The sequence below is a fragment of the Nomascus leucogenys genome, chromosome 18 (genome assembly GCF_006542625.1).
Source record: "Nomascus leucogenys isolate Asia chromosome 18, Asia_NLE_v1, whole genome shotgun sequence".
In the NCBI taxonomy this organism is placed as follows: domain Eukaryota; kingdom Metazoa; phylum Chordata; class Mammalia; order Primates; family Hylobatidae; genus Nomascus; species Nomascus leucogenys.
In genome coordinates, this window is record NC_044398.1 from 91,470,031 (window position 1) to 91,487,909 (window position 17,879).

General features: G+C 45.4%; 1 protein-coding gene across 7 annotated transcripts in view; it reads left to right on the forward strand.

The window, feature by feature from the left end:
- The window catches only part of TXNDC11 (thioredoxin domain containing 11), a 64,772-nt gene that overhangs the window by 45,064 nt on the left and 1,829 nt on the right, over window positions 1-17,879 (forward strand). For all 7 annotated transcript variants that reach the window (XM_030797841.1, XM_030797847.1, XM_030797842.1 and 4 more), the window contains 5 exons: window positions 516-716; window positions 6,725-7,517; window positions 10,362-10,504; window positions 10,838-10,947; window positions 14,560-14,640. In XM_030797841.1, coding sequence (XP_030653701.1) covers window positions 516-716; window positions 6,725-7,517; window positions 10,362-10,504; window positions 10,838-10,947; window positions 14,560-14,640 — 1,328 coding nt within the window. The remainder of the gene's footprint in view (window positions 1-515; window positions 717-6,724; window positions 7,518-10,361; window positions 10,505-10,837; window positions 10,948-14,559; window positions 14,641-17,879) is intronic.

The window sequence follows — 17,879 nt, forward strand, 5'->3', positions numbered from 1 at the left end:
GGTGTTCGTCTAGTCCCGGAGGATACAGGTGAACAGAACAGACAGCCTGTGCCGCACAGAGGCTCCATTCTGCCCTTGGGGGGCAGCATTTGAAGGACCAAAGTCAAAATCTAAATGATCCTTGACTCTGTAATTTCTGTTCCCTTAGATATGTCTTGGTCCTTTTATAAATACCCAGTGACGTTTAATACCTGTCCTTGGACAGGGTGATAGAGGTTGTTCTCGCTACCAGCTGGCAGGGAGAATTATTTGTTGATAGGTGGGTCTGTCTCAAGGCAGAAAGATGAATCACACGATATGGAAGTCACCTCCTGCAACCACTTTTGTTTTTTCAACCACTCGTGAGGAAATGCTATGTCTGGAGAAGCGGGTGTTAGCTGCACAGTGGGGCCAGGCCCCGCTCCGAGCCTGGGTTTTCTCACCTTTAGTGGTGGGGTTGGGACAGCACTGATGTGCCTTGAGCTTGCCCCACCTCATGAGCTCTCCTCTGTCCTCTGTGCCTTTGTCCTTCACAGGTCTTCCCCAGGGAGGTCCTGAACTACACAGCTGAGAACATCTGTAAGTGGGCCTTAGAAAACCAGGAGACGCTCTTTCGGTGGCTGCGGCCACACGGAGGCAAGAGTCTCCTGCTGAATAACGAGCTGAAGAAAGGACCAGCGCTGTTTGTGTTCATACCTTTTAATCCCCTGGCCGAAAGTCATCCTTTAATAGACGAGGTAAGAGCTGTGATGTGAAAAGCGCCTTATGAGGAGTAGGAAAGCCTCATCTACCTGGCCACTCTCATCCCACACTCAGTCATTTACTCTGGCAGCTAATGGCTGCCAGGAGGGGCAGCTGTGGCTCTGAGCATTGCTCTTTGCCCCTCCATATGGGCCGGAGAGAGCCCGTGTCTAGGACAGGGACTGCCGCAGCCTCTCTGGCCATATTTATTGACAGCTGTTGGCGTCTGGAGTGAGTGGGAAGAGGCAGGGAAGCCACACCGTGCCCCTCTAGAGAAGGACCAAATGCCCTCTTCTGATGTGACTGCTGTTGAGCTTCCTGTTTGGGGGGTGAAACAGGGAGTGGCAGGAACACACGCCAAGTTTAGTGTGGCCTAGGAGATGCCATTGTCTTGGGGGTTTGGCCAGACTGCCAGCCCTGGCCATCCTCAGGACAGCAGAGGAGAGTAAGCAGCAGCAGCGATGTTGGGACAACTTGTTTCTCTGAACCTTCCCTGTCGTGCAGAAGCCAGAGTGGTTTTCAGAGGCAGCGCTATCAGAGCCTGCTGTTCCTGCCTATCTTTGGCTTCATCTGGTGCGCCTGCTCTGGGTGTGAGTTTATTTTCTACACGGAGCATTTGGAGGCACTTAGAGACAGCAGGCACAGTACGCAGAGCGAGCCTGGGGTGGCAAAATTGCTTTTACTAAGGGTTTTATTTTTTCACTTGCTCAAGGAGCCCTTAATTGGCCAAAACCAATTTCAGACAGCCAGCGTACCACTGGCCAGCCAAGCAGACGCTGCCTGTCCCTGAGCCCCTCAGTGCTGGCCTGGCCCCCTGCCTAGAGGGACAGGGAGGCAGGACTTCTTGCCCAGCTGGATCCCTCTCTTTGCTGTGCTGGAGTCTTTTTGCTCAGGTTGTGATTCCCTCTGGGGAGTATTCTGAATGAATGCTGCTCTTTGGCTTAGAGGAGGAAAGAGGAGAGAAATGAAATAGCTTTGTTTCTTCTTCTCTAATTAGGGAGGACTCAAAGTAATAAAACTATTTCTTTAGAAAATTTTCACTACGTGGATCTTTTGTGAACTGAGACACCATTTCAAATGACTAGGCCTTTACTCTAATATTAAGAGCCTTAAAGCTCGTTGTAGGAAAGGAAGGTTGTCAATCAAGGTGGTGTGGCTGTGGTTGTGGATTTGGAGAGTTCTCTCCTGTCTGGTTTGGGTGTGTCGGGGTTCTGGCGGGGTTGTATTTTGTGGCAGGAGCCCAGAGCCTCTGCCCAGAGGGTTATGGTTGGATTTCGGCACCTGGTAGGAAGGCTCTTTCTTTCTCGCCTGTTGTTTCTGAATGAGTGTCCCCTCCAGCAGTCCGCAAATCCTCCACCTACCAACAGGCCTCCTTTTTATCATGGTTTTGCCTGTGACTCCTTTGGGGCTCCCATTGTCTCTGTGAGGTGAGTGCATTCCCTTAACCTCAGCATGTGGGTGAGATGACCGAACACCAGGCGGCATCTCACTGTATTATGAATTACTCAGACAAGCAAAGTGCCTGTCCAGCACATTTCCCTTTTTGTTTCAGGTCAGTTTGGCAAATGTTTACTGAGCACTGTGCTGGGAAGCTCCAGGGGAGAAAGGATAGATGCGACACCATCTTGTCCTGTGGCCATAGAGGCTTGTCCAGTACAGGGAGTGAAAGCCTGCCTGTAATTCAAAGTAGAGGACGATCAGGCCCAGGGTCAGGAGGAACCAGAGGAGGGAGGGTGCCATCTCAGAAAGCGGGGTCCTGGGCAGGGGAGGAGTTAGCAGAGGCTTTGGATGGGTGATGTATTCGAGACAGAAGTGTAGGGGCAGCCAGGATCTTGATGGGTTGAGAAAAACTTACGGGAAGGAGGACCCCGAGCAGAGACATGAGGGACGGGAGTTGCTGCAGGTTTAGGTGTTAGGAAGGAGGCTGGGTTTTGTGGTCTGCAGGAAGGGTTAACTGGGGAGAGATCTTCAAAAAGCCTTTGGAGGAGAGGGCCTTGCGGACTTCTCTGAGGATTTCAAGATTAACCATAGTCATCCAAGTCTTTGTCTTCTCTTTTTTTTTTTGAGTTAGGGTCTTCCTTTGTTGCCCAGTTTGGACTACAGTGGCACGATCTCAGCTCACTGCCTCCTGAGCTCGAGTGATCCTCCCACCTCAGCCTTCCAAGTAGCTGGGACTACAGGTGCACCCCTCTACGCCTGGCTAATTTTTCATTTTTTTTGTAGAGATGGGGTTTCGCCACGTTACCCAGGCAGGTTTCAAAAGCCCTGCGCTCAAGCAATCAGTCTTCCTTGGCTTCCTAAAGTGTTGGGATTACAGGCATGAGCCACTGCACCTGGCCCATACAAGTCTTACTGACAGTGAAGAGATGCAGCCAGGGCTGTGCGTTACCATTACGAACGTTTTTCTGGCAGGAGGGTTCCAGAAAACTGCGAAGTAGTAAGAACCTGAACTTGGGTGGCAGAGGTGGAGGATGGAAAGTAGGGTCTATGATCAGGGAAATTGTGACACAGTGACTACAGATGAAGAAGCCTTTGGGCATTCAGGTAAGGTGGGAAGGATGAACGCTGTACTTATGGAAGATAAGCTGTAAATTCATTAGCTTGTTGACCATGAAAGAGTTAGGTGGCTTTATTTTTCCATTACCACCTTAGGCCTAATATTGGGGAGAACTTTGAGGGTGCTTGCATTGTCGAGAAGAGAGAGGTCATCTTAGAGTGGGTGGAATAGAGTTGGAGGCACACCAAGCACCGACATTCTGGACAATTGTGCTGTGGTGCATGTAGGATGCCAGTCAGGAGTGACCATATGGTGGCCACACCAAGCCCATACTGGGTAGCTGCTTCTACACACATGCATACCTGCATGTGTACCCACACACACATGCAAAAGCACAGATCCTGACACCGGTGTGAGGCCACTGACACCCTGGTGTCTCTAGAGAGTTCTAGAGAGGTTATAAGACATGACAGTGTGTATTACACAACTCGTTAATCAAAGGAAATGCTTACCTCAGCGAGCAAAGAGTCTTCGTGACTTGTTTTCTATTTTAAAAGCGTTTATTTGAGGCATTCACATCGTCTGAATCTGGTAAGCAGAGGCATGGTTAGCATGTTCAGACTCACAGATTTCCCTGATTAAAGAAAATAGAAGGAAACATCTACTCTGTGAACAGTTAAAGTTATTTGCCAAGGTTTCCTTAATTATTCACATGAAATTAAATGACATCAAGTGATACACAGAATGTGACATAACTTGAGTTGTGTTTTCAAAACTGCCTGTTATGTAAAAGGAATAGAAACAGAAATTCCCCTTCATAGGAGAAAAATGATAATGCCTAACTCTTTAAGAGCATTGCTGGCTGGGCGCAGTGGCTCACGCCTGTAATCCCAGCACTTTGGGAGGCTGAGGAGGGTGGATCACATCACCTGAGATCAGGAATTCCAGACCAGCCTGGCCACCATAGTGAAACCTCATCTCTGCTAAAAATACAAAAATTAGCCAGGCATGGTGATGTGCGCCTGTAGTCTCAGCTACTTGGGAGGCTGAGGCAGGAGAATTGCTTGAACCTGGGAGGCAGAGGTTGCAGTGAGTCAAGATCGTGCCACTGCCCTCTAGCCTGTGCAACTGAAGCAAAACTCTGTCTCAAAAAAAAGCATTGCTGGTCGGGCGCTGTGGCTCATGCTTATAATCCCAGTAGGATTACAGCCCTGGGAGGCCGAGGCAGGTGGATCACCTGAGGTCAGGAGTTTGAGACCAGCCTGGCCAACATGGTGAAATCCCGTCTCTCCTAAAAATACAAAAAATTAACCAAGCGAAATAAAAATAGAAAAAATTAGCTGGGCATGGTGATGCATGCCTGTAATCCCAGCTACTTGGGAGGCTAAGGCAGGAGAACTGCTTGAACCCGGAAGGCGGAGGATGCAGTGAGCCGAGATCACGCCATTATACTCCGACCTGGGCGACAAGAGTGAAACTCTGTCTCAAAAAAAAAAAAAAGCATTGCTGTAGACAGAATACTTTCTTCAATTAAAAATATTCTTTACATGGCTGCTTTGTTTATGAGATACTGAAGCTAAAAGAGATGAAGAAAGATTTTTCAAGGAATTTTCTTCTCTATAATATAATTAAGGATCTCCTACTTGGACTTCTGTAAAAGATTACAGTAAATCTTGAAGTCTTATGGAGGTTTTTGCAGCAGTGGGTGGGAGTAGTTGTCTATTACTGCGTCTTTGAATGTAAAACAGCACCAGGATGGGGCCAGAGGGCATCTGGGCTCTTCACGGATTGTAAAGGCTTGACCTTGTTAGTACTGCATGCTGTCAGAGCCTCATCCAAAAACCACTGAGATGTTTTTGTGCAGGGGAAATAAAATTTCAAGCACTGGCCTATCATCTAAAGTGACTTCTTTTCTTGACCCGGTAGTTTTCTGGTGGGTTATAAAGTGACTTTTTTTAATGCCGAAAACTATTGAAACCATTTATTTTTGTGTACAAATATGTATGTTTTGAATTAACTATAAATATTACGTTATAAAACTTTTTATTTATTTTTATAAAACTTATTTTTTTAAATTGGAAATTACACTCATTAAATTCTTTTACACATGCAGACACACAAACACACACACAGCGAAACAAAATCCTGAGTGACGGCACCCTGTAACTAACTGTGGTGAGATTTGATTCAAGTTGACACACTCTTCTGTTTTAAAGAGTAAATGCCTTTGGATTGTAACTTACTTGTCTTTCTCAGGAAACCAGAATGGGAGGTGGGTAACGAAATATTCTTTTTGGAAATGGAAGAATCTTAGAATAAAATGTAAATTCAAATTGCCAATACTGGCTTGACGGTAAAGTGGCAGATCTCACTAAGAAAGAGGATTGTGTGCATTACCCTGAGCTGCCACTCATTCATCAGGGGTTTACTGAGCATTTGTTATGTGCCTGGCCCTGTGCTAGGCCCCTGGGATGGCAGGATAAATCCAATGCAGCTTCTGCCTGTGAGGATCCATAAGTTTGTGGGGAAGAGGGATGTCTCACCAGAAGCTTGTGAGACTGTAGAAGGGGCCTCAGGGACACTGGAGGTGCAGAAACTAGGTCTTCCTGGAATGGGAGTAGGGCTAGCTTCCCTGAAGCAGCTGCCCTGGTGCTGGGCCTTGGGAACAGATGGAGGAGGCGGTGTCCCCAGCCAGGCCTCTGTAAAGGCGTGGCATTGCAGGAGAGCCTGGTCTGTTCTGAAGAGGGTAGGGTGAAACTGGAAAGCCAAACGGGCCAGATTGTGTGGAGGTTTTATCTCATGGGCAGCGTACCATTTGGCCCAGGAGTGCCATGCCTGGGGTTGTATTTTTAAAAATATAATAACCCTCTCCCCCTGCACTCTCATCTACCCTGCTGCGTATTCTTGGTGATACGTTCCAAGACCCCCAATGAATGCCTGAAACCACAGATGGTACTGAATCCTGTATATACTACACACAACTTTCACTTTTTTTCACAATTTCATGGATAGAAGATTCGTTCTTACCGAAGATCTTAGCAACCTTACCTTTTTTTTTTTCCTTATTGAGACTTTTGCTGTTTCACTTAAAGTAAGCATTTTTGGCTTCTCTTTGGCATATCTGAATTGCCAGCATCACTACTTTTACACTTTGGGGGCCCTCGTAATAAATAAAGGGTTACTTGAAGACAAGCACTGTGATACTGAGACAGTTGATCTGATAACTGAGTTGGCTACTAAGTAACAGGCTGGTAGCATCCATAGCATGGACACGCTGGACAAAGGGATACCTCGCAGTTTTTGTAATGGCAAAAATTTCATCACACTACCCAGAGCGACCTGTAGTTTAAAACTTACGACTTGTTTATTTCTGGAATTTTCCATTTAATATTTTTGAACCAGAGTTGACCATGGATAACTGAAACTGCAGAAAGTGAAACGTGGCTAACGGGGTGCCAGTCCCTTAGTCATCCTCAAGCCCCTCACCAACTCTGCCCTGTATTTCAGATCACCGAAGTGGCCTTGGAGTACAACAACTGTCATGGGGACCAGGTGGTGGAGCGTCTCCTTCAGCACCTGCGGCGGGTGGATGCTCCAGTGCTGGAGTCCCTGGCCCTGGAAGCGCCGGCACAGCTGCCAGACCCGCCGCTGATCACAGCGTCCCCCTGCTGCAACACTGTGGTGCTGCCCCAGTGGCACTCCTTCTCCAGGACCCACAATGTCTGTGAACTCTGTGTCAACCAGACCACCGGGGGCATGAAGCCAAGCTCGGTCAGCATGCCACAGTGCAGCTTTTTTGAAATGGCAGCAGCTCTGGATTCTTTCTACCTCAAGGAGCAGACCTTTTATCATGTGGCATCAGACAGCATAGAATGCAGCAATTTTTTAACTTCCTATAGCCCCTTCAGCTACTACACTGCATGTTGCAGGACCATAAGCAGGGGTGTGGCAGGCTTCATCAACTCTGAACAAGGTGTCTCTGAAGCCCCTACCGTTGCATTTTCTTCCCTTGAGAAGAAATGTGAGGTTGATGCCCCAAGCTCCGTTCCTCACATTGAGGAGAACAGGTATCTCTTCCCAGAAGTGGACATGACTAGCACAGACTTCACAGGCCTGAGCTGCAGAACCAACAAGACTCTCAACATCTACCTTTTGGATTCAAATTTGTTTTGGTTATACGCAGAGAGACTGGGTGCTCCGAGCTCCACTCAGGTGAAAGAATTTGCGGCAATTGTTGACGTGAAAGAAGAGTCTCACTACATCTTGGATCCAAAGCAAGCACTGATGAAGCTCACCCTAGGTACTGTAGGCAGTTTATTTCCCCAAGCATTGTACGTTTTGCTTGACTTCATATGGGTAAATTTTATTGATGGCTCTCATTACATTTAGTTGTGGGGTGATGTCAGCTTCGTAGCTCATTTTAAGTCTTTAGACCACCATTGGTCATAATTTTCAAAGAAGCTAATTTTGTCTATTAAATGGAACAGAAACTTCCTCACTCTAAATTTTGGATAAGTTTGTCATTTAGCCCATGGTGGGGGTAAGAGTCCCACTTTCTAAATTGGCAATTTCTGTCACATGTCTAAGGTAGAACCAGCTGCAGGCAGTGGGGACTTGGGGACTAGAACAGGCAGGGAGGTGGAGAGCTATTCCGGTGGGATGTCCTAGGGGCTGATCAAAGTGAGCCTTCACAGCAGCTTTGTTCTAAAGGAGCTTAAAGAGAAAGCAATGGCCGGGCACGGTGGCTCACGCCTGTAATCCCAGCACTTTGGGAGGCCGAGGCAGTTGGATCACGAGGTCAGGAGATCGAGACTATCCTGGCTAACATGGTGAAACCCCGTATCTACTAAAAATGCAAAAAAAAATTACCCGGGTGCGGTGGTGGGCGCCTGTAGTCCCAGCTGCTCGGGAGGCTGAGGCAGGAGAATGGTGTGAACCCAGGAGGCAGAGCTTGCAGTGAGCCGACATCGCGCCACTGCACTCCAGCCTGGGCGACAGAGCGAGACTCCGTCTCCAAAAAAAAAAAAAGAGAAAGCAGTGAAGAAGGAAGTAGAGCTGCCTTGCCTCCCTTTTTGTCTCATAGGCTTAAATGTCTAAGGATCAAGGCCACCAGACCTAATTTGTTCTGCTGCTGTTTCATAATGTACTGACTAATACTGCTGGGACCTGGGGTACCTACATTGTAACAAGTATAAAGTGCAAATAAAGAAGTGTCAGTTGCAAACCAGCAAAACCCACTTTTTGAGGAGTAAGGCTCCATGATGAGAAAGCATCCAGGGCTTGCCCCCGGGGCTTGGCAGCAACATTGGGCTGACCCGCACTGGCCTGTTCCCAGGCATTTGCTGATGCCCTTGACTACACACAATGAAGTGAGAATTCAAAAGCCATGTTAATTCAGCCTCACTGGAAACGTGAGGGAGGGTCAGTGTATGCCGAATGGAGAAAGGAGGCATTTGGTAGGAAAGGAAACCTTTCATTTCAAGTTTTACAAAGTATGAAATCAACAGTAGACTCAGAGCTTCTACATATGACTCCTTTTAGCCGTCCTCTTTCAAATCCAGGTGAAGCTCGTTTCTTACATTAGACACATTTGTGAAAAGGCTTTATGTAAATACTGATTTGTCTATATCAAGTTACATATTATAAATCCAAGAGTTCCTCACTGTTTAAAAGAACCCTGTGACCAGTCACTTTTTGAAGGGCATAATGTGTTGATATTATAGATTACTCCCAATTAATGTTTTCTAAAGTCATTTTGATGTGTTGAGCTTTCTTAAAATGAAACAAGCATTTTTTTTTAAAAGGGGAAATAGACTCCAGAGAAATGGGGTCAGTGCTCCCACAAGCATGTATTTTTGAGGTAGTCTGTATTAGATTTTCCTGAATTCCATTCAGTAATGCTCAAGTGTTTAATGACCTCATAATGTGTTCACTTTGAATTTAAGGGTAATTGAAAGAAGCTTCTTTAGATTTCTTTCCATCTTCTGTATCTTCTCTGAAATGTTTAGCCTAGCTGTTCTTTGTCCTGTAGTTAGCGACAGAATTTTTAGGGAGCTTGTAAAAAACACCTACTGTGTGTCATTGTTGGTTTAGAGACTTAACTCATAAATCAGCTGTCTCTAGGCGAGTTTCAGAATTGAGGCTTTATTCAGATTAGGAAATAATTCTTGGTTTCATGTTTCAAAAACATAGCCAGCTAAGTGTTATTCAGATGCTGATCGTGAATTCTCTTTAGTATTCACATGACATTCTTCACTTCCTCTTCCATTCTGCACACTGCATTGCCCATTGCACCTCAAAATGGAGGGAGTTAGAAGAAAGAAAAAGAACTGAAAGTTTAGCTGAGTGCAGTGGTGTATGCCTGTAGTCCCAGCTACTCTGGAGGCTGAGGTAGGAGGATCGCTTGAGCCCAGGAGTTTAAGGCTACGGTGAGCTATGATTGCAGCACTGTACTCCAGCCTGGGCAACAGAGCGAGACCCTGTGTCTTTAAAAAACAAAAAAAGAAGAAAAATTCAAATTAGTATTGTTTCAGATGAAGCAAAGGACTCTGAAGATGGCAGAATTTGTGGTAAAACTGTTGGTTCAAGTCAGGTTTTTTATTATTATGGGTTTTATGTATTTTTCCACTACATATAATTTTTTCTTAACCTTTAAAAAAAGAAGCTTAAAGAACCTTAATAAAGGAAACAACTGTAGCTCCTTGTCCTCAAATTAATGAGCATTTAAGCACATTCCACATTACTGTAGCTTGTGCAATTGCTATATTTGTAGTTAAGCTTAAAGGTCTTAGTATTATAGGGTGAAATTTCTTGAAAAGATTGTGGCTTGTTGATCATTTATACAGTCTCACTTGGTGTCTATTTGTGGACCAGTCCTTTTAAAAAAAGAATAGTCTATGAATATTAGAGCATCTAACACTGCATAGTGTTTTGATATCTACATTACTGTCAGCTGAGTTAATACTACCAGAGCTAAACCTGATGCCACCCGGGCAGCTTTGTTTGGGGTTTTGCTGATAGGTGAAATGTTAAAAATGTGAGCCTATGAAGTCATTTGAGTTTTTAAAATGTGGAGTTTAAAAGTAGGCCAGCTATTCTCCTTGTACCTAGAGGAGAGTTGATCTCATTCTCTCTTTATTTTTAGAGTCTTTTATTCAAAACTTCAGCGTTCTCTATAGTCCCTTGAAAAGGCATCTCATTGGAAGTGGCTCTGCACAGTTCCCGTCTCAGCATTTAATCACTGAAGTCACAACTGATACCTTTTGGGAAGTAGTCCTTCAAAAACAGGTATGGAGTCATGAGAGGCAAAAGTTAAGCCATCTGTCCCTCTTAAAATAATTTCCAAACTGCAGTTGTTGGGGTGAGCAGCTGTTTTTGATGTATAGAAGAGTAAGCACGTGATGGCCCAATTATGGACCGTGAATGAATTACATGTGGTTTTTAAATTTCAGAAAAGTGCTCCAGAAAGCACAGAATTGGAAAGACCTAAAGATGAAAATTTTCACTGTAATATTTGCATAGGTAGCATTTATCGAGTGCTTGCTGGATTCTAAGCAAGGAGGAAAGAAATGAAGAGCCCATTTCCTGGTGCAAGTAACATCTGTCTTCCCCTTCCCACAGGGTGTTCTCCTGCTCTATTACGCTCCGTGGTGTGGCTTCTGTCCATCCCTCAACCACGTCTTCATCCAGCTAGCTCGGAACCTGCCCATGGACACATTCACTGTGGCAAGGTAAGCAGGCCTCTTCTGCAGCGCTTTGGGCTGTATGCACATTTTCACTCTTATTTGCAGCTTAGCCGTATGGTGTGTGAGGGTCTGCCCATTTTCCATTAACCTTTGGTAGGACTTGGCTGAATTTAATTGTCAGGTTGAAGCCATGAGCAAAGCCTCTTTGAAACTGAACTTTTCCTCATGAATTCTGAGTGTTCCTTCCATGATGTTGATGTTTAGCCCTGACTAGATTCATAGGTGGCTGAGTGCAGTTCTGTGGGGAGAGCACCGACCTGGTTGCCAGGATGGCCCCTTGGAATACCATGGGACATTTGCCCCAGGCAATGCCAGTGGCTCCTGGGATCCCAAGCAGATCTCTCCACCAGCCCTGGTTTACCTCATTTGTGAAATTAAAAGGAAAGATCGGTAGATATCCACATTCTAGTATTGTGATTCCATGGGTACTGTATGTGCGCTTTTGAGTAAACAAAATTTTTAAAAATATTTTTTGGAAAAAGAAGGCTCAAATACAGAGTTTTTAGATGGGGTAGTAAGCAGTTTTGGGTAGGGAAAACTTCACATTTAACCCCCCACCTCCCCCAAAACCCTACAGATAGATAAGAGTTAAATATAAAAAATCAAAGCAAAAAATAGGATTTGCTGATTCCTCTGGGAGATGGAAACTTTCCAAAGTGGAAGCAGTTGGAAAAATAAAGAAAGAAAAATGGACAGATTCCACTAGAAATAAGTGCAGTGAAAACAGGGCAAGCAGACAAAAAGGGAGACCATTAATATATTTTCCAATGTCTCTATGTCACCTGTTATATGCACTGTAAGTAATAATTAAAGCCAAATCTGAGGAGTTACTATGCTGGGAGAGTTTTTGATATACATATTACCTGATTGAGTCCTTGCGACGCTTAGTGAAGGCACTCTAGTTAAAAAAAGAAAGTGCTGTTTGTATTGAGGAGGAAACTGAGACATAGAAAGATTAGACAAGTTGCCCAGAGTTTCAAGCTGCAAATGAGGGGCCAGGATTGAGTCAGGCATTCATACTCCAGCCTCCCCCGAAATTAAAATGGTTTAGAAAATGGCTGAGACGATTCCATTGTGAACAAAGGACGTGAGCAGGTTTTTCTTTTAAGAGGAGAGAGTAAATAAACAAGTGGGGAAATTATAACCTAATAAATGTAAATTAAAACAGTAACAAAGTATCATTTAACATATTAAAGTAATCAGTGGTTTTAAGTGACAGAATCTTGTGTTGATAAAATAAAATGGAAACTGCAGTCAGATGTATCTAATGGAATGAGTACATTGCCATAACTCTTTTGGAAAACATTTTGGCAACATTTGCAAGAAATCAACAAAAACAGTTAACACATTTTTGACCCAGTTAATTTTACTTTGGAAAAGTAATGGAATAGGAATTCCGAAGAAGCATGAGCTCATCATTATAGCGTTGTTTATATCCACCAGGAGATGAATGTTTAAGCAAATTATGGCTGGGCATTTAATGGAGTTTTTATCCTTTAACAGTGCTTTTCATACAATTAATGGAAAAGAACAGAGTATGAAATATATGACAACTGTTCTTAAAAATATGGAAGGATATAGGCCGGGTGCAGTGGCTCATGCCTGTAATCCCAGCATGTTGGGAGGCTGAGGTGGGCGGATCATCTGAGGCCAGGAGTTCGAGACCAGCCTGGCCAACATAGTGAAACCCTGTTTCTACTAAAAATACAAAATTAGCCAAGTGTGGTGGCACATGCCTGTAGTCCCAACTACTCAGGAGGCTGAGGCAGGAGAATCACTTGAATCCAGCAGCTGGAGGTTACAGTAAACTGAGATCGCACCACTGCATTCCAGCCTGGGCGACAGAGCAAGACTCTGTCTCAGAAAAAAAAAAAAAAAAAAAAAAAGTAAGCATATAGACCAAGCCTGCATAAGAAAGGGGGGCCTTATTTAGCCCAATGGAATTCTGAGTGGATTTTTACAATGTTTTAATTTTATAGTTTGCTTTCTTTGAAGTAAGAATCAGGTGAGAAAAAGCATTTAATTATGGAATATAGTGTTCAATGCCACTTGTTTAGAAAGGAACACTAATGTTTTAGGTAGGCTGGCACAGGTGAGGCAGGAGTGCTGTTTTGTTAGTAAACTTTTGGTAAATGGTTTTCATTTGGTTATGGCTTTTGTTGCTGTTGGTTTTTTGTTTGTTTGTTTGTTTTTTGAGATGGAGTCTCGCTCTGTCGCCCAGGCTGGAGTGCAGAGGCGCAATCTCGGCTCACTGTAAGCTCTGCCTCCTCGGTTCACGCCATTCTCCTGCCTCAGCCTCCCGAGTAGCTGGGACTACAGGTGCCCGCCACTATGCCTGGCTAATTTTTTGTATTTTTAGTAGAGACGGGGGGCGTTTCACCGCGTTAGCCAGGATGGTCTCAATCTCCTGACCTCGTGATCTGCCCGCCTCAGCCTCCTAAAGTGCTGGGATTACAGACGTGAGCCACCGCGCCCGGCGTTGTTGTTTTTTTGAGACAGGGTCTCACTCTGTTGCCCAGGCTGGAGTGCAGTGGTGCAATCACAGCTCACTGCAGCCCCAACCTCCCAGGTTCAGGTGATTCTCCCACCTTCCCAAGTAACTGGGACTACAGGCATGTGCCAGAATACCCGGCCAATTTTTTGTAGAGACAGGGTTTGCCCATGTTGCCCAGGCTGGTCTCGAACTCCCGGGCTCAAACAGTCCACCCACCTCGGCCTCCCAAAGTGTTGGGTTTACAGGCATGAGCCACTGTGCTCAGCCTGGTTGTGCCATTTTTTGAAAAGCAGATTTCATCCTTTTGGACAAATACATGACACTTACCGCACCCTCACTCCCCCCAGTTATGCTTTCTAAAAACTTCTGTCAAGGTAATGATTGAAAACATGTTCATCTTTTGTGTGCACTGTTTATGAATAGTAGCTGAGTAGCCCCTCCGCAAGGAGGATGCAGCCCCTTCCATCAAGGATGCTTTTGTGGCTCCATGTCTGCTCAGCCTGAGTGTAGGCGCCCAGCTGTGTGCCCAGCTCTGTGCCAGCTGCCTGGGGCAGGCCTCTAGAGCAGTTGCGGTTAGCTCCCACAGTGATTGAGCACAGGCTGGGTGAGTTAGTACAGATGTCATTTTCTGTATTAGAAAATTAATGTCAAATCTGCTAAGAAAATAGGCTGTTTTTGGCCTCTATCCAGATTTACAACATAAAGAGGGTATAATTTTCCATCTTCAGAGGGGCTTGATGTATTTTGCTCAGTAATTTCCTTTCTTTTCCCAGAGCTATTCAGGGATTAAAATACTTGGCTAGATCCTGTCAGGTGAGGAGTGAATGACTCCTCAGGTGTCAGTGCAGCATTTTCTGCAAGTTCATTTTTACTTTCAGGACATCGCATTGCCACTCAGTGGAAAGCGTCCACGTAGTAGAATGTTGCATGTCTTGGAAGTATCAGCACCCAGCTCACACCTGGTAGTGCATTCATGGAGAAGGGACTAGCCCAATGTGGGGTGTAAAAAATGCACCAGGTTCTTGAAGTTATCTGAGAAGGTTCTTTCAAGTTGGTGTTTCTTGGGCTGATCTTCTGCCATTTCTGTTCTTTCCCTTTGCCAGGATTGATGTGTCTCAGAATGACCTTCCTTGGGAATTTATGGTTGATCGTCTTCCTACTGTCTTGTTTTTTCCCTGCAACAGGTAATGCCGAATTTTTTTCACTGGTGGGCAGTTGGGATTCTTTTGTGGAGGTCTGAAAATGAAATGAGTTTAAGATGTAAATCATTCATTGTGTTCAAAAAATGTTCCCTTAGGAACCAGGCGTGGTGGCTCCTGCCTGTAATCCCAGCACTTTGGGAGGCTGAGGCAGGCAGATTGCTTGAGCTCAAGAGGTTGAGACCAGCCTGGCCAGCATGGTGAAACCCCATCACTACAAAAAATACAAAAATTAGCCAGGCATGGTGACATATGCTTGTAATCCCGGCTACTCTGAGGCTGAGGCACGAGGATCTCTTGAACCTGGGATGCGGAGGTTGCAGTGAGCCAAGATCACACCACTGCACTCCAGCCTGGGCGACAGAGCGAGGCTCTGCCTCAAAAAAAAAAAAAAGTGTCCTTAGGGACATAAACGGGTTGTAGGGTCAGGATGTTATGTGTGGTATGGATCTTTTAAAAGTTGTTCTTCCCAGTCTATCTCTTACCCAAGCTTGAATGTGGCTGTGAGAATTCTTAGCTTTCATGACCTATATGAACACATGGAGGACGTAGAGACTGACAGGATTCTGTTGCCCAGGCTGGAGTGCAGTGGTGCAGTGTTTGTGTGGGGCAAAACAGCAGAGAATCTGTGGAGCCCTGCCTGCCCCAAGCCTTCCACTTGCTTGTCTCTCAGTTGGCCTCCCAGCAACTCCTCATCCCTCTCGTACAGAGGACAGGGTGGTTTTCTTACCCATGGCACATCCTTGTCTCGGATTCCAGGAGCCCTGCAAAGGGGTTTTCTCCCATGCATGCAGACTGCTGTGAAAGTCCGCCATGGGATGGTCGCTTGATTTTTTCATGCTTGCCTAATCAGTATTCCAGGCGCAGTTCTTAACAGCAACTACCCCAAAAGCCCCGGCAAGCAGGACATTAATAAGGGGGAGCGGACTTCCAGTTAGTGAACGTAGATGCAGATGTTTTAGTGGAAAAAGAAATTAAGTCTTGGTCCTTTAGAGCCTCATACACTGGATATTTGCTCCCTTTTTGTAGATTCCCTTTGGTTTTTAGAAAGTTGAGTCCTTTTGGGGACCCACTCACATGGCTTTGACAATATCTTCTCTCCAGGAGAAAGTGTCTGCAGCATCATTTAGGGAGTTCACTGGCTCGCATGTATGACGTTTGCTGTTTTAATTTCCTGCTTCCCTTTTGCGATTCAGCTTGTTATGTTTCTCTAGGAGAGTGTTTCCTTCATATCTATTGAATCACTCCCTTGGTTTTTGCTTTGTATCTCAAAGAATTTTTGTGGTAGTACTTCTGTGGTAGTAGGGTCTTGTCGCATCATGCACTAAAAACAGAATGTGACTCACCCTTTTCTGCTGCCGACTGAGTTGTGATGAGGCTTTTTCTTTCTAAGAAGTGTTTAAATTACCACATAGTCCAGGAATCACGCACAGTAACACTAACACTTTCATCTGTGTGGGACAGGAGTTGGGCATGTAGTTTAATGACGTATAATTTTTGAATTCCAAGCATAGTTTGAAAAAATATTAAAATCTTAGCACCCAGACATGCCTTTTAATGAAGAAGTTCTTGGCAGCTGGCAGAAATGCGTCTGTGTAGAGAGACACAGGCGGAACAGGTGGCAGGCTGGGGCGTCATCCGGAGACCGGCGTCTGGGTTGAGTGACCTTCATTCTTAGGCTGCCTGGTGTGGTAAACGTGAAGATGTGCGCATTTCTCTGGCCCCATGCTGGGCACTTGCTGCAGGCTCTTACCTTTGTCGTTTCTAAATATTGAACATAAGAAGACTGTCCACTTCTCTTTTAATGTAAGGAGGTTGGTAAACCAAAGCTTTATGGCTTTGGAATGGAATTTTTCTCATTTCCTAAAAATAAATGGTAGAAGTAAAGTATGCTCATCCTGAGCTGGTCCCAAGTGAGTGTTTGGTTTAGCCAGAAGGTAAATGGGCAAACAGCGTGAGCTGACAGCTTGCAAAAGAGGGAATGAAAAAGGCTGTTGGATAACATGTAATAAGACCTTTTTCATTGTCCACCTGCTTATGCTATTTTTAGTGAAAAGAATGTGAAATTGTGTATTTACTGTGATAAAATATAAACTTGTGCATGTGCTAGATGGAGATGTTCACAGAGGGGAAAATGTTGAGGTGTTAACATTGATGACTTCAGAGGAGTGAGATTGCAAATGATTTGAAGGTGCTGCTTGTATGTTTTTACATCCCTTGCAGATTGTCTACAAAGAGCATGTCTTGATTTATAAAAATCATGAAGGAAAAAAATGCAAGAGCCTGTCCTCGGGAGGAAGAGGAAGGGGTGGGGCCTTGAGGGAGACATAGCCTTCCTGTGCAGAGGCGTCTTGGAGCCACTTGCTCCACCGAGCAGGTGCTCCTCCAGCCAGCACTTGCAGCAGACTCTGTGTGACATTTCAAAATATAGGTGCTCTGGCCTGGCCCTGGGCCAGGGTGATAAGGGGGAGATGGGTGCTCCTGTCCACCAAGAGACTCTGATGTGTCCCAGGGGAAGAATCACAGTTTTTTAGAGGTGTGCCCTGCCACTCCCTCAGGGTTAGAGGAGAACTTCGTAGACGTGGGGACCTCTTCCCACCATAGTTTCACATGACTGCTTTCCTGGAAGTAGACTGTTGACATTCCCCGTCCCTGCTACTTTCACAAAGTGTGGCAGTATTTTAGTGTGCCCATTAGGGACATTGATGGAGAGCGCACCAAGACCTCTTAGTTAGCAGATAGCATGCTCACAGGTGTCACTGTCCTGTAAATGTCTGGAGGTAGACATCCTGAGGGATCTTGGCAGCTTTTTCTGGGAAGTAATTCACCTTTACTCTGCCTTACAAGACCAGGCTTGTGCCGCAGAACGTGGGGGCAGGTCCAGCATCTGGTATTCTTCCATGGGCCCACTTGACAGGGCCACGATGTGTTTTCAGTTGTTGTGGGGTTTTTTTGTTTTCTGTTTTTGAGACAAGGTCTGACTCTGTTGCCCAGGCAGTGGTGCAATTATGGCTCACTGCAGCCTTGAACTCCGGGGCTCAAGTGATCCTCCCACCTCAGGCTCCCAAGTAGCTGGATCTACAGGCATGCGCCACCTTGCACGGCTAATTTTTTTATTTTACTTTTTATACAGACAAGGCCTTACTATATTGTCCAGGCTGGTCTCAAACTCCTGGCCTCAAGCGATCCTCCCACCTCAGCCTCCCAAAGCACTGGGATTTACA